The 15227-nt window shown below is 35.6% G+C and overlaps 3 protein-coding genes across 3 annotated transcripts in view; 2 read left to right on the forward strand and 1 right to left on the reverse strand.

The window, feature by feature from the left end:
• Positions 1-69: 69 nt before the first annotated feature.
• Positions 70-1212, reverse strand: LOC112147012 (neuropeptide B). Its single transcript, XM_024273129.2, has 2 exons — positions 862-1212; positions 70-449 (listed from the first exon to the last, which is right to left on the reverse strand). Exons 1-2 carry the CDS (start codon positions 1108-1110, stop codon positions 321-323), a joined length of 378 nt encoding a protein of 125 aa, XP_024128897.1. The 5' UTR covers positions 1111-1212; the 3' UTR covers positions 70-320.
• A 573-nt stretch (positions 1213-1785) lies between these two features.
• Positions 1786-7110, forward strand: LOC112146205 (B-cell receptor CD22). Its single transcript, XM_024271883.2, has 8 exons — positions 1786-3452; positions 3531-3776; positions 4402-4671; positions 5242-5338; positions 5421-5475; positions 6635-6747; positions 6822-6881; positions 6969-7110. The coding sequence occupies exons 1-8, from the start codon at positions 3125-3127 to the stop codon at positions 7024-7026; spliced, it is 1227 nt and encodes a 408-aa protein (XP_024127651.2). The 5' UTR covers positions 1786-3124; the 3' UTR covers positions 7027-7110.
• A 2026-nt stretch (positions 7111-9136) lies between these two features.
• Positions 9137-15227, forward strand: part of rnf213a (ring finger protein 213a) — a 34596-nt gene continuing 28505 nt past the window's right edge. The window contains exons 1-10 of the mRNA XM_024271568.2: positions 9137-9552; positions 10820-10936; positions 11070-11182; positions 12195-13175; positions 13250-13392; positions 13483-13650; positions 13931-14136; positions 14247-14536; positions 14647-14906; positions 15009-15215. Coding sequence (XP_024127336.1) covers positions 10837-10936; positions 11070-11182; positions 12195-13175; positions 13250-13392; positions 13483-13650; positions 13931-14136; positions 14247-14536; positions 14647-14906; positions 15009-15215 — 2468 coding nt within the window. The 5' untranslated portion in view covers positions 9137-9552; positions 10820-10836. The remainder of the gene's footprint in view (positions 9553-10819; positions 10937-11069; positions 11183-12194; positions 13176-13249; positions 13393-13482; positions 13651-13930; positions 14137-14246; positions 14537-14646; positions 14907-15008; positions 15216-15227) is intronic.

A 15227-nucleotide genomic window follows, 5' to 3' on the forward strand; every position in this document is an offset into this window, starting at 1 on the left:
TTTTTTTTTTTATAAAGGTGGAATGTTGAGAACAATACCCCAAATTTTATAGTAATAGGAACCACACAATTTTGCATTTTCAACAAGCTTTTTTTAATTACTGAAATGACAGCTCACATATGTACATTCATCCACAGCTTTTGCAGTTTAAGTGTTTGAAAGCATTTGCCCATAAAATCAATACAACTGTTAAAATAGTACATGGGAAAAGTTACAACTTCCATCCAGAACATCGCTCGTCTTAATCTTTAACACCTTGATTCATGTTGTTTAGATCTAACTTGAGTTTGCCTCCATCATCCATCACTGGTGTTGGAGTTTCAGTCTCCTGCACAGTCCAAAGAGTCCAGGGAGAGGAAGACATCTGCTTTGCATTTAAATGATCCCTTGATTTCTTGGGACAATTCGCAGCTCTGCAGGTTTGGTGTAATGTCCTTGAGGCAAATGGGCTATAAGACAAAAAAAAAGGACACTTCATAAATAAAGGCATAAACTTTATGGGATTCATTTAAAAAAAATGGCAAAATATCACATTAAAATCTACTCGACAAAATAAAATAGCAGGTCTGTTTGTTCTGATTGAATCTAATGGAGGTTAAAGCTGAAAATTGACTAATTTTTTGCAGAGATTGTTTTTACAGCAATGAAAAAGTTTAACTTGGTTTAAAAACAAGTCAATCCTATAGATCATTCCCTCTTCTAGACCATCTTAATCCAATAATCAGAGATTAAAACTGTCCAGATAATCGTCTAATCTGGTGATGCTGAGCATCCATGTGGTGCTGAAAGGACAGTTCCTTTGTCAGACAATTTGTTCTCAAGTGGAAACAAGTTGGAATAAATAATCATAAAAATACTGACCATGGTCTTGAGGATGGAGTTGTGAGAAATCAAATCAGACAGCACGCTGTTGATCTCCGTCTCGCCGCTGTCTGACGGGCTTTCCTCCCTCCTGACGTGCGGTGACCTCCGGATCCCGGACAGCAGACCGGACGCCCTGCCCACGGAGTAGTAGCTGGGACCGGCCACCTGCTTGTACCATGCCTCCGACAGACTGCAAACCGCCAGCACGGCAATCACTGCGAAGGAGAGGTGGAGTTTGGGCTGCATCTCCGTGTCCGGCGTGCGCTTTAGTGGCTCAGTGGAAACGGCTGTGTGCTCTCATCCAGCTGTCCGGAGCGCTTTTATAGAGCCCTGCACGCCCCCCTCCCACTCCCAGCTCTCATTTGTTTAACGGAGGGGGAGAAAATGTCAACGTGAGTCTCATTCACACACTGTGGCCTCAGGAAGGCTTCCTTAAAGGCTTTTATTACGTTGTTGTGTGGCTGCTGTCGAGTGCAAAACAAATGACTTTTTCTGTTCTGCACAAACACGATCATAAATAGACTTTAATGATAATTTCTCACTAAAAACTGAATTTTTAGTGCATTTTAATCTAAATTTGATCAAATCTGAACATAAACAGCTTCATACTTTGCTTCATATTTTCAGGACTGTAAAGAAAATAAAAATCAAATCTCTTTCGATGAAGTTGGTACCTCAGGATGACCTCATTCATGATTTGTAAAAGAACCGACTCTTTCTATTGATCCATCTGTGCATTCATCCATTCTCCTTTGCGTGTCTTGAGCTGTGGGGTGAACAAGCTTCCACAGTGTGGATTTATCACCCTCTGCCCAAATCTACGTTTGCCAAGTGGAATTTCTCTATTCTATCAAACTCTTCATATGTTTTCTTAGCATAAAAGTTATAGGGTTTTGTTTAAAGCAGTTTTCATTTTTTCAGTTTGCCCTTTTCGGCGTTGGAAACCTATCTGCAAATAGATGAGGACAAAAACGAGAGTGGATTGAGTGGAGGAGTGGGATCATGGGCTGCTGTGAGTGCTCATTGTGTTGGGCTTTGTGGTTCAGACTGGAGAGACTTTGAGCAGACACACTGATAATTATTGGACGCTGATACTTGTGACTGGTTTCCTGTTAACTGTAGCAGGGTTTCAAATGTGCTTTTATACATTAGAAGTTGCAGTTCAACATTATTTTTCCATTTTTTTGTTTTATTGGGGGTACAGGAAATTCATAAGTCAAGTTTTTAGACGTGTGTTTGTGTTGAAGCGCAGCAGCTGTGACATCTCTACTTGAGGGGTTAGCATAGACTGTAGACAGGAAGGGGCTGGTGAGCTGGGGGGGCTCTGGTATTGGTGGTGATGGGTGAGAATGCAGCAAAGCCTGTTGGAGCAGTTGTGGTTTGTTGGTTTTTAAAAGAAAAAGACATTGAATGGGGCATACAGCAACAGACCACAGAGTAATGCACATTCTATGCATTACTCGGTTTCAATTGTACAATATGATTTATTGATTTACTTCATTTTGCAGTGGATTAAACTCTGTCGCATTTGTTGAAACAAAAAAAAAAAAGCTAAATGTACACATTTCCTTTTGTGACTTTGTATTATTGACCAGTTTTTAACATTTTTAAATCTCAGAAACAATTTTTTCATTGAATTAAGACATTCTTATTATCACATTTTGATGAAACATCAAATAAAAATGTATTAAAAAAGATTGATTTTTATCTGAAGAGGCGACCAAGACGAACTAAATATTTCAGTCAGTTTACAGAACACTTTGAGTTTTAGCTGTTTTGTATTTTTCTTCCCCTTAAGCCTTCATGTGGTCAATGACAGCTGCAGCAGCAGTGCATTTCTTAGTTATACCTGTAACTTCAAAAGTTAGGAAACATCAGGAAATCTTCACATGAAATGAAGCTCAGCAGAAAGTGGGTCATACGGTTCAGTCACCCGATGATACCACAATACGCTGCGCCTCTACCAGCTTTCAGAGAAGACTTAAGTGTCTTCTCTGCAGGGCCTGGTTTCATATAGTTGTTTGTGATCTGAGCCTGAGATTGCATGACAATGAGCAGATGAAGAGAGCAGAAGGATAAAGAAAAACACTTTTTTGGCTGCATTTTTGCTGAAATTGAAAGCCATGAAAGGGGTTTTAGTGCTTCTTTTTCTGGGTGGTGAGTCCAACATTCTGTTAATCTGTGTGAATTTTAAGGTCCAGTGATCTACTTTAGTAATGTGAGTGTGTTGCTGTGTGTTCTAGGTGCGTTTAGCAGCTGGATGGTGGAATATCCACAGAAAGAGACTTGTGCTCTCAAAGGATCCTCTGTGATCCTCCCGTGTTATTACGACTATCCTGAGTCATTGGTTGTAGAAGGTGTAAAATGGGGTCACAAAGAGAACTTTTTTGACGGCCCTTTCATTTATGACAGTGAATTAAACCAGACGTGGTCACGCTTTACGTACAGCGGCGACAAAAACCATAACTGTTCATTAAGAATAGACCAGGTGGAGGACGGTGACGCCGGAAAATTTGCCTTTAGATTCATCACTAATTCTGATGATGGTAAATTTACTGGTGAGGAAGGCACGATGCTCAAGATTGGTGGTAAGTTATTTTTTGAGAATTCTTAACTCCGAAGGGGATATTTTACTTTTTATTTCACAGTGATTTTTTTTTTTTTAGATTTGAGGATTTCTCTTGTGAAGCCAAAGGAGAATGATGTCATCAAAGAAGGCAACTCGGCGAGTCTCACCTGCACCAGTAGCTGTGATGGTGGAGAACCTTCACCATTCATCTGGTTAAAGGATGGAGAAGTGGTACACAATGGATCCGTGCTCAGCCTAACGGACATGTCCTCCACACACTCTGGAAATTATTGTTGCACTTATAACGGGGCAACGTCAGGAGGAATCAGGATAGATGTTGAATGTGAGTAAAAACAAGAAAAATATTATGGAAATTGTTTTTCCATCATTAAGTGATTTTTTTTTAAATATAATAATATTTGCTATTTGATATAGTTAATTAATTCAATTCATTATGTGTTTATATTGTTTTATTCGTGTATTAATTTATTATTTTTGAATTATTATATTTTTATTTTTATTTTATTTTATGTATTTTATTTATTTATTGAATATTTTTTAATTATGTCTTTGTCATTTATTGTTCTTATTTATTTTATTTTTATTAGATTATTATGTATTTTATTTTTATTCATTATTTATTTTTGTTTATTTTATATTATTAATTTTTTTGTATGTATTTATTATTCTTATTTGTTTATTTTGTTTTATTTATTTCATAATTTAAATATTGAAATATTATTTTTTGTTGATTATTTATATGTATTTTTTAAATATAATTTAAATTACTTTATTTATTATTCCTATTTGTTTTATTTACTGTTTTTTAATTTTTAAAATATATTTTTTATTTTCATTAATTTATCATTTTAAAGTATTTATTTATTGTATTTGTATTTATGTAGTCATTCTTTGTTATTTTATTATTATTATTTTATTATCAAATAATTTGTTCTCCTATTTTGCAGTTGGACCCAAAAACACCAATGTGGAAGTTTATCCGTCAGAAGAAGTAGACGAAGGGACCAATGTCACGCTGATCTGCAACAGCCACGCGAACCCTGCAGTGATGAACTACACCTGGTTCAAAAAGCACAGAAATAACGTAACGGTTCTCGGGGAACAGCGCAAATATTCTTTTGGGAAATTCTCTCAGAGGGATGACGGCCAGTACTTCTGCCGATCCACCAACAAGCATGGAAGCAGCAACTCCTCTGATGTCACCGTGAAGGTTAAAGGTAAACATTCGGATCAGTTTGTGTTAAAAAGAGCAACAATTAAAATGCATAATGTTTAGTTACATTTGTTTTTGTTCAGGCCATAGTTTGGAGTGAAAGCCATTCCTCTGCAACCGTCACGGTTGGGCTGACTTTGATAAATCTCCGTGATGCTGCAGATGCAAAAAAAAAAAAAAAATGTCTGAGATTATCTGACTTTTTTCTTCCTTTCTTTTAATAAATGTGAAAAATTGACCATTGGGCATGATGTGAGTTATGCTGCCCATGCTCAGCGATACCTAAGGTGGTTTTGCACTGGGTTAAATTATCCTTCAGTGACACAAGCCCTGGGTCGTAATGTTTGAAAGTGCCTCATTGGAATGCCGGATCACCATGACCTCAGATATACACAAAACGAGTTGACTTTAATAAAACTTCAGAAATAAATAAAGAGGATGAATTTTACTGTGTTTAACTTCATGTTAATCCACATTTATGCAATTTCCTTTTCAAAATAAAAGGTTTTATAATCCTTATTGTGTGTTTGAAGAAGCACTTAATTCTAACTCAAGTTTTGTGTTCTTTTCTTAGTGCCCCCGACAAAGTTGAGTGCTAAACTGATCGTCATATTGAGTTGTGTGGTGATTCTTGTGCTCCTTGTTGTGACTTCAGTTGCAGCCAAGATAAAGTAGGTGATATTTGTACACAGTGAGGTCTCACGTAAAATGTAAAAATAATAATGATTCATAAAAAAACTGTATCTTTTGCAGATTTTGCAAAAACAGAATCACATCGACAGAAACTGACTGTGAGGAGGAAACACAGGTGAGCTTATCGTCACCGCCTGCAGCAACCTTAGACTGCTGTGATCATCTGAATCAGGGGTGTTCAGCTCAATCGCACAAGAGGCCAAAATCCAAAACACATCTTAAAAGGATACGCATTTACACACTAAAACTACATTTTTAAAAACTTTAACATAATTATGAATTAGCTATGTAGCATTACCTGCAATAATGCCAGTGTGAATGCTGTAAGCTGAATTTGGCCGCTAAAGATGAGGACATTGATAGCTAAAAACGCTGAAGCTGAAATCATTGAAGCTGATAGCCAGTTAAAATATTAGATAAATGCCAAATAAGCCTAAAAAACAAACAAAAAAACAAAACAAACCAAAAAAAAAAAAAAACGTAGGTTAGCCAAAACAACTTGCATGTAGCTGAAAAAATAGCTGAAATTTAAAATTTCCAAAGGAAAAAAAAATGAAAAAAGCCTAAAGTAGCCAAATCAGTTGTGTTATTTAGTAGCACAAGAAAAATTGGTAGCCTAGCTCCAAAATAACCCAAAAATTTAAAAAGAAAAGCCTAAATTAGCCACAACAGCTAGCATGCAGCTGAAATATTAGCTAAATGCCAAATTAGCCTAAAAATTTTAAAAAACTAGCGTATAGCTGAAAAAAATAGCTACAATTTAAAATATCCTGAAAAAAAACTGAAAAAAAGCCTAATTAATCAAAAAAGTTGTGTAAATAGTAGCCTAACTCCAAACAGCCTAAACAATCAAAAAGAAAAGCCAAAATTAGCCACAACAGCTAGCATGCAGCGGAAATATTAGCCAAACTCCAAAATAGCCAAAAAAAAAAAAAAACCCTTTGTAAATGCCAAAAAGGCATGAATATTTTTCCAGAATAAATCAACTTAAACCTTTGATAACTTTCAATATTTTAATTTACACAAAAATATATTTTGTCAAAATCATACAAGTTAGAAATAAGCACAAGATAAAATCGAGTCATCAATAATCCGGCCCCCGGGCCTTAACTTTGACACATATGATCTAAATAAATCTGCGCAGCAGAGCATTACAGTATGTGTAAAGCAGTTATCATCAGCATCACGTAAACAGTTTTTTTTGTCTTTTATGTTTTTGCTCTGAACAGACACTTGTACAAACACGCCTTTATCCTTTAATGCTTTTCTTTTAGGATAACATCTATGTCAACTTGCCTGACTTTGATAAGAGTCAGTCACAAGAAGAGACTCAGAATGACTCATACATTGTTTATACGCCGGTACAACTCAAGAGGAAATCTGACATGTGAGATATTTATACAACTAAGTTGATTTTTAAGAGTAATTCATGCTTCATCCGAGTCATTGCATCACCTGCAGGGAGGAGCAGACGGACTCCCATGACGAAAGCGACTCTGTGATTTACAGCGTAGTGTGCAGGTAAAGTTCATCCAGCAAACATTTCATTAATAACTGTTTGCTTAAGGCAACTGCAGTGCAAACACGTTTCTTCTTTTTTTATTTTAGACCCAAGCCGCTCAGCCTTTCCGATGTTGAGCCTTCGAGACATCAAACATCAATTTGAGTGATGGTGTTGCATCCACAAGAATCTATTTTTGAGTCAACAAAATGACTTTAAATGTGTACAAATGTAGGATATCTTGGTTATTTTTGTATAAAAATAAACACTTCAGTACAAAAAATGTTTTTTTTGTAAGACTTTGCTTCAGGAAGATTTCATGGCTCATAGAAGTGTAAAAATCTATTTATAAAACAGTTGCATTAAGTTTATAAAATTAAAAGAGACGAGAAACTCCCTAATTACACACAAATCATTCATATTGTGTGATTATTTTTTTATTATTGACAAATTCAATGCACAAAAAACGGCATCTGGTGAATTACTTTTGAGAAAATTGACCAATTTCTAGTTTAAATTTAAACTTTTAGACCAAACATAATGGATGGTCTTCATGCTGCATTCCTGTACTCATTTATGGAAAGGAAACTACATCCTTGTATTCTTAAATTAATAACTAAAGACCTTAAAAAATCAACTTTATAATGATATTCTAATTACATTGTATTTTACATATGGAAAAGAAACACGTTTCATTGTATTTTCATATATATTTCCTTAACTTAATGCCAAAAATTACTTTTAAAGTGAGATGCAGTCTGCAGTACAGTACATATTCAAATGGTTCACCAATGTCTTTTTTGCACACGCTTTTATCTTTTTCTGCTCTGTTTTTTTCTTCTGAAAACAAAAACCTCAACAAAAAAAGTGACAACTTTTTTGTTTTGCCCTTAATTTTTTTTTTCTTATGGAAACTAATAACTCAGAGACGCTTCTTGTCTACTGGGTGTGCGTCATTGAGAAACTCACTCTGGAAATCCCCTGCTCCTTCTTTCTTTCTTTGATATAGTTTGATCTGTAACTTCACTCAAGTTTTTACATCTTTAGTTCTTTATGGTCTCACAGTTTTTACAACCTTTTATGGAGGACATTGTTTTCTTTTTGCTTAAAAATAATAGGTTTCATTTCTTAGCCTCAATGTGGGCCGACTCCTCACTTTCCGTGCAATTCTGGTTTCCATGGTAATATCGAGACGAAATGAAACTTGAAAAGTCAAAGTGGAGTTATCTTGCTGAAACACCTTCGATTGGTGTTTCAGCAAGATGGCATAAGTTACTTTTTCAGATTATCTTTGCTGCCTTATGTGGAAACAGTGACTCATCCTGGAACCCTGACTCAGTCTGCCCTCTGCTGTCCGTTTGAGAGCATGGCAGGTTGACCTCTTCAAAGCTCCTGTCACATTGGACTGTACAAAAGGTCAACTCATCACATGGAGGAGGTCATTATTGACGATAAGCATTATTTAGTGCAAATGTAAAAACAAACAAACACGAAAAAACTTTTTTTAATAGATTTTCCAAAACCGGCTTTATAAAAATGTTGCAGAACCAGTTCTTTCACTTTAAATTTCAAAACAACTTCTTTATTTTGTAGCTTGAGATGTCATATATTGACTCATATTATACTGAATAAAATCCTCCACATACAGTTTTTTCACCTTCTGTTTAGGATGCTCATTTTCTTATGTTTTAAGTCTTAAAAAGCTGTTTAGTGGCATTATCAGGAAGTGTGCTGTACCATGATTCAATGTGCATTGGAAATTTCCAGCGTACTTTATTACAAACAACACACTTCTGCTTATTTCTGGTGAACAAGGGTTTAACGTGAAAGTAAAAATATCATTAGAATTCTCAAATATTATAATCTGAGAGTTAATATTGCATGAACTAATGAATGGATTTGTAATCTGATTACTCTTGACTTCATATGGTTTGAAGCAAAAAATAAAAGATAAATATTACCATTCAGAATCAGTGGATCATGACAAAACAGATACGCTTTGTTCCCAGTGACATATAAACTTTTGGTGCATGAACAAAAGTTGTATGTATAATATTTTGCCTTTCTCAGCACACTATTTTTTTTTACTTAAACTATATATTTTTTACAATGTTATTTCAAAATTTGTGTTGATTAATGCATTTTATTTACAGTAGTTTTTTTGAGAACAGGAACAAAAATAAGATTTCTTTTTTTTATGGGCCTATATTATCTCAAGTTTAAAAAACAAAAGATAATACATTAAATGTTTAAAAAGATATTTTTGTAAGATAAAAAAGATTTTATCGTGTGCAGTTTAGTGTTTAATTATAATTGTAAATATTAGTTTGCACCTTTGATGCATTACAGATATTTTACGTTTTACTGTGTCACTTGAAGGATTGTGATATGATTGGTTGAAATCGGAACTTTAATCTGTGGGGGTCCGTTTTCGATAAAACGAAACTTTTAGTGATGCGGAAATGAAACTCTTAAACGCATGTGTGACACAGTTCGTCTCCACCCCTGCAGAAGAGAAGGCTTAGACTTTTACGGGGCGAGGTGTTGTTAAATGTTGGTTCCTGCAAAGGCAAACATGCTTTTTGTTGGAGAACCCTGAAGAGAAAACACGTCAGAGTGTTGTGTTACGACAATAGAGAGTCCCACCCGCTGGGAGACCTGTCAGACCGCACTGTCACCGGAGACGACCGAGTAAGTTCCACAGTGGTGGGTTTACAGTGTCAGTCGCTGTGGGCTACTTGCCCCACACATGACTGTATTCCATAACAAAACGCGCAGGTGGAAGCTACATTTAGCCGCGCATGCTCGTACTGTTTTCCTGTAAGCTAGTTAGCATACTCGCTCCCTGGGTTTAGCTAGTGTGCTAATTTAGCTTCTTTTAAGGGAGGAGAAAATATGTAATGTCAAATTGTTTGATATCTGGTTTCAAACTATTATTTAATGCAAATTTTTTTTGCTTTCAAAACAACAGGAAGTGACTTTATATAGCTTTATGTAAAGTAAATATGTGATTGGTTTAACCATAAATAATCTTCGGAAAAGAAAGATGAGTCACTCGGTCAAAAAAAAAAAAAAAAAAAAATCAAATGAATTGATTATTAGTTTTGTTTCGTATATATTGATAGGAATAATACAGTATTTTATCAAAACTCTTTTTTTATTTTTTTAACATATTCAGCATTTTCTAGTGTGTTTTCTAGTGTTGTTGAATGGAGGGACGTTCCAATTAAATATCAAACAACAAATTTAATGTTTCATTTATTGAAAATTCAAATTAAAACTAAAAATGTTTGTCCTGGTATTCATTCAAAACAAAAAAAGAGAGAGAAAAAAACCGTAAATTGGCAAACAATAAGGGAATTTCATGGTTAAAAACCCCTTAGTTTCACTTTTGATTCTTCAAAAATGAAAAATAGCCAATATATGAATAACATTTCTCACTATGTCATGAATAAAGGTTTATTTTTATCTATAATTAAAGCACAGCTCCTATGTACATCTACAAATAAAAATAATAATAATTCTAACTTTGCATCATGTAGTCCAGTGCTCATTATACTGCATTTAAAAAAAATTAAAAGTAAAATATGATTAAACAGTTTAGTTTTTTGTTGAATTGCTCCCTTTAAAATAGTTTTTAAAGTGAGTTTTTTATTTTATTTTAGGATATTCAGGCATAATCCATTTGTATGTATTTGTTTCCATTCACTTTGCCCTGTAGGACTGAAAACTACTTGGCAGAAGGAGCACCAGACACTATTTCCACACATTATTTCTGGTTCCACCCGGAATTAAACTGTTTGCAAGCCTAATTGTTGGGCAAGGCTGTTCAAAGTCCAAATCTAAGTCATGTTATTGCACAGCTTTGCAGACTCGATTACGGAATAATGAGAGCACTTCTGGTAAAATGAAAGCGAAAGTGATGGAAGTTGAATAAAAATTAGTGTCTTTTATAAAGATCTCCGAGGCTCGAGGATGAAGTGCTCGGGTTGTGGCCACACTATTGTGGAGAAGCAGGCCAAGTTCTGCAGTAACTGTGGCTTCAAGCTTTCTACCCAACCTGCCACTGCACAGGGTGAGTAAACAAATTCATAAACACATTATAAGTGCTGAAATAATATCTATAACTATTTTAAAAAATAAGTCGTTGCCTGAAGAAAAAACAATATTATGGGAAAACTGTTCTTCCTGATATTTCTTTAATACAGTCACAGACAACCGGCCTCACCCACTGGTAACTCAAAGTGAAACTCCAATAACGGATGAGGCCAAGAAGTCTCCAAAACGACCAAATGATGAACAGCCCATCCCAAAGAAAAAGGTTAGTTTTGACTGCCAGAGGTTGTTGAGAGAACTGGGGATGTTTTAGATCAGTGACCCTCGACCTTTTTTAGACCATGAACCGATTTAATATCGGACAATATTTTCCCAGACCGGCCTGTAAAAGCCTAAAGTGAGTGTTTAAATTTTTTTTTTTTTTTTGGCTTCTAGTTTCCCTTAACTTGTCAAAGTGGAAGACGCAAAATCAGACGCAAACATTTTACCTCATCCGACTTTTAAAGTGGGATGCAAATGTAAAATGAAGAAAACAAACGGGTCTCTAAAACTGGTATTTTCTAAATATAATCATAAAGATGAATTCACCGCTTGAGCAACTTTATTAGCAGCATTCTTGTAACTTTAGTCAGCCAGTTGATAAATATTATGCATTATTATTATTAGTATAGTGAATAGAAACAACTGTCTCATTAAATTCATATTTGAAATATGCCATTTAAATGCAACTTTCTTTTTTCCTTTAAGTGAAATGTTCTTTGTCTTTTTCTGCAAAAGTAATCCTTTCAAATACACTTTTTTTTTTGTTAACTTTTCTAAATTGGGGTATTTAATTTAGCGGTCGGCTTAGCCGCTTTAAGAAAACATTTGGCAAGCTTCAAGAATGATTTGGAACAGGTTGGAAGAGCCCAGTAGTTTGCCAAAATAAAACGTCAAAAATTGATTATTATGAATAAAAAGGAATAAATGTAGTTTGTGTTGTTTTTCATTGTGGCTCGGTACCAACTGTCCCATGGACCGGTACCGGTCCAAGGCCCGGGGGCTAAGGAGTGCTCTTTTAGAGAATTTATCTTCTTTGTTCGCTTGAAGTTTGCATTTGGACACTCCGCTTTGCATATTGCATGTAAAACCGTGGGTGTGTTCAAACGGCAGATTTTATTTATAGCAAACATAACCAAGAGCAGTAAAACCTGTAGTCTGGATGGTTCATGATGCAAATATGGATGAATTGTTAAAACTTTGAAAAAAAAATAACTTTTCATTTTTTGTTTCCACAGAAAAAAAAGAGGAAGAGAAGCAAGAAAAAAAAAGATGGCAGCATGTCGTCAGACCAAGAACAAACGTTTGACTCACTTACATCTCTAGAAGACAATCAAGAGAAGAGGATGGACGATGGAGGAGACTCTTCTGATGACTCTGACGATGCAAAAGAGGAAGTGGCGGATTCACTCCAGGACTGCTCGCCACCGGAGGACCTACCTCGCTCATTAGCTGCTAACAACGCCGGCCCCTCCTCTGAAGACACAAAACTCATTCAGAGGTCTCCTGGTGAAGCTGATGGATCTACAGAGATGGAATGTCAGGAAGACAGAGATAAACCTAAAGAGGGAGAGATCAGTGAAGAGAAAGAGGATAATAATCAGACACTTGAAACTAAACCAGTTGAACCTCCAGACAACAAAACTCCTAAAGGCAATGGGGATAAGGCAACAGAGACTGCCACAGATGAAGATCAAAAACCTGCTGGGAAAAAATCAAAAAATAAGCAGGAAACAGTCATGACCACGCAGTCTGCAGTGGTTCAGTCTGCCAATCCTAAGGGAAAACAATCCGGGCATTCCAAAGAAAAGGGGATAAATATCAATGATCATCAGCAGAAAGGAAAGCATCTCAAGGAAAAGGAAAACAAGGAAAAAAATCAGGATCCTCTAAACCAGAAGGAAAAAAATCAGAACAATCAAGAACAGAAGGAAGAAAATCAGGAGGATCAAGAACAGAAGAAGAAACATCAAGAGAATCAAAAGCAGAAGAATCAAAATAAGGATAAAAATCAAGGCAAACAAAATGGAAAAAATCAGGATCCTCTAAACCAGAAGGAAAAAAATCAGGACGATCAAGAAACGAAGGAAGAAAATCAGGATTATCAAGAACAGAAGAAGAAACATCAAGAGAATCAAAAGCAGAAGGATCAAAATCAGGATAAAAATCAAGGCAAACAAAAAGGAAAAAATAAGCAGCATGGTGAATCTGCATCAAAGGTAGCTCCTGTAATACATTTAAAACAACCCTGTATACAAAAGAAATGAACAAACTTTTTTTTCTTTTATTGCAGCCTGCCAGTGTAGGCTCCAGTGTGGACCCAGAGAAAATGGTTGAGGAGGCTGGACTCCTTCAAATATCCTCAGATGATGAAGAAGAATGTGAAGAGGATGGCGAGGAAAACAGCACTAAGGGGAAAGCTCCACCCCCAACAATGTAATTTCTTCTCGTTTTAAAGGTTTTTTTTCCTTTCCTAAGCTTTTTGTCACGTTTAACACTTCTCTTCTTTTTGTTTTCACTCTTTAGACTGACCAAGAACAAGATTGTTGCTGCAGAAGAAAGGGTCAACATTTACTTCCACGCTATTCTCTCAAAGGACTTCAAATTTGATCCAGATAAAGATCGCATTTTAATCAAAGCAGGGCCGCCCCTTGGGTCGTGGGAGGACAATGTTGTTGAACTGTTTGTAAGCAGGTAATTATCCATTAATAGACCAAACACGAAGAACAATAGATAAATATACTGAAGAAAATTATTTTGTAAATGTTTTTTCTTTACAAAAATGGCATTAAATTGGATTAGTTATTTACATCTTAAATTCTGTCTTTATAACTGTTACTTTGTATCAGCTGTGACCTGTCAAGATTATAAGAGTGGAAAATCTTTAATTTTGCTTGGTTGTTAAACTATCCTGTTCTTAGCAAATAATCTTTAAATATAAACTTTTTTTAAACTGTTTAAAATATTTTTGCAGGGATTTTGGAGAACATGGGTTCTTGGTGGAAGGCGCCTTGCCAGCTAAAAAGTCTGAAGTGGTCTCTGAGTCCATTCCGTACAAATATGTGGTGTACAGGCATAAAAAGAAGGACTACGAGTTTGAGTTTATATACAAACCAGATTCTTCCAAGCATCACACCAACAGATGTTTGTTTGTGAAACCTCAACTCCTCACTGCTGATGGTAAATATAACCAATCATTTTAAAATGTGATCATAGTACTGTTAGGAATTTTGCTTTTGAGTTCCAGGGATCTTTACTTGTGCTGAAATTTATTTTTTTTATTTTTAAAGGGGACTGGCATCAGTATGATGACATCATTTGTGCTCAACCATCCAAGGGGATAATTGCACGCCTGAAGGAAACATTTTTTTCTGAACAAAGAAAAGATCTCATTCAAGGCAGAATGATTGCAGGAGATATTATGTTGGAGACCATATTTGATCTTCTTAGTAGTTGGAGTGCAACAAATCTGAGAAGTTTTCAGATTCAGCTCAACCAGTTCTTCCAGGTTTATGGGAACCCCTTTGTTTTTGAGGAGAAAGAAAAGAAATGGACCTCCTTGGAATTCGGGGAAGATAACGTAAGTTAAGAATTTGTATTCATATGCAAAATAAAAGAGAAACAAAAATTATGTTTAATTCTGATCTCAGTTTTGAAAAACATAAAATAATCTCTCAATTCTAATTTTAGGTGAGGAGGTTGCTGAGGGAGTTCATGTTGGAAAAGGTGGCACCTCAGTTGAGGGATAAACATATGGAAAACTGTTGCATTCGAGACCCCCTGAAAGCTGCTGTGATCGTGCTTTATGTATGTAGACAGTTTAAAATCAGACTTGATAACGGCGAGCTCTATCGGCTCTGTTCTGCTCTTTGCTTACCCAGAAAAGAGAAGGATGCATTTCATGAGTACTGGACAGACTTCTCTCAGACCATCGTTTCTGTTCTGCACAGGTTGGAAAAATGTTTTTGTTCATTTCCTTTAGAGAAAGTTAATAGTTTATTGTGTATTTTGATTTTTCCCCAATGGTATTTTATTTATTTATTTTGCTTCAGTTTACCACGAACGTTGGTAGACCTAATCAAGGACGTAAAGAGAACAGGAATGCCTCGGTGGATTTTGGTACTACCACTTTTGCACCTTGTCAAAGGCAGCATCAAGCCCTTTGAAGTACAAATCTCAAATACAAAGTATGGTTTGGCTTGGGCTGGACTCCAGGAACTAGAAATGACCAACACAACACTGAACAGCCAAGAAACCAGGTTTGAGTCTTT

The sequence above is a fragment of the Oryzias melastigma genome, linkage group LG8 (genome assembly GCF_002922805.2).
Source record: "Oryzias melastigma strain HK-1 linkage group LG8, ASM292280v2, whole genome shotgun sequence".
NCBI classification, from domain to species: domain Eukaryota; kingdom Metazoa; phylum Chordata; class Actinopteri; order Beloniformes; family Adrianichthyidae; genus Oryzias; species Oryzias melastigma.

What these genes read in the sequence shown, in the direction of transcription:
- LOC112146205 (XM_024271883.2), top strand. Translation starts at nt 3,125, where the DNA reads ATGGTGGAATATCCACAGAAAGAGACTTGTGCTCTCAAAGGATCCTCT. An exon ending in TGTCACCGTGAAGGTTAAAG is followed by an intron (nt 4,672 to 5,241) that starts GTAAACATTCGG and finishes TTCTTTTCTTAG; the next exon opens with TGCCCCCGACAAAGTTGAGT. An exon ending in CTCAAGAGGAAATCTGACAT is followed by an intron (nt 6,748 to 6,821) that starts GTGAGATATTTA and finishes CATCACCTGCAG; the next exon opens with GGAGGAGCAGACGGACTCCC.
- LOC112147012 (XM_024273129.2), bottom strand. Translation starts at nt 1,110, where the DNA reads ATGCAGCCCAAACTCCACCTCTCCTTCGCAGTGATTGCCGTGCTGGCG. An exon ending in ACTCCATCCTCAAGACCATG is followed by an intron (nt 450 to 861) that starts GTCAGTATTTTT and finishes TTTGTCTTATAG; the next exon opens with CCCATTTGCCTCAAGGACAT.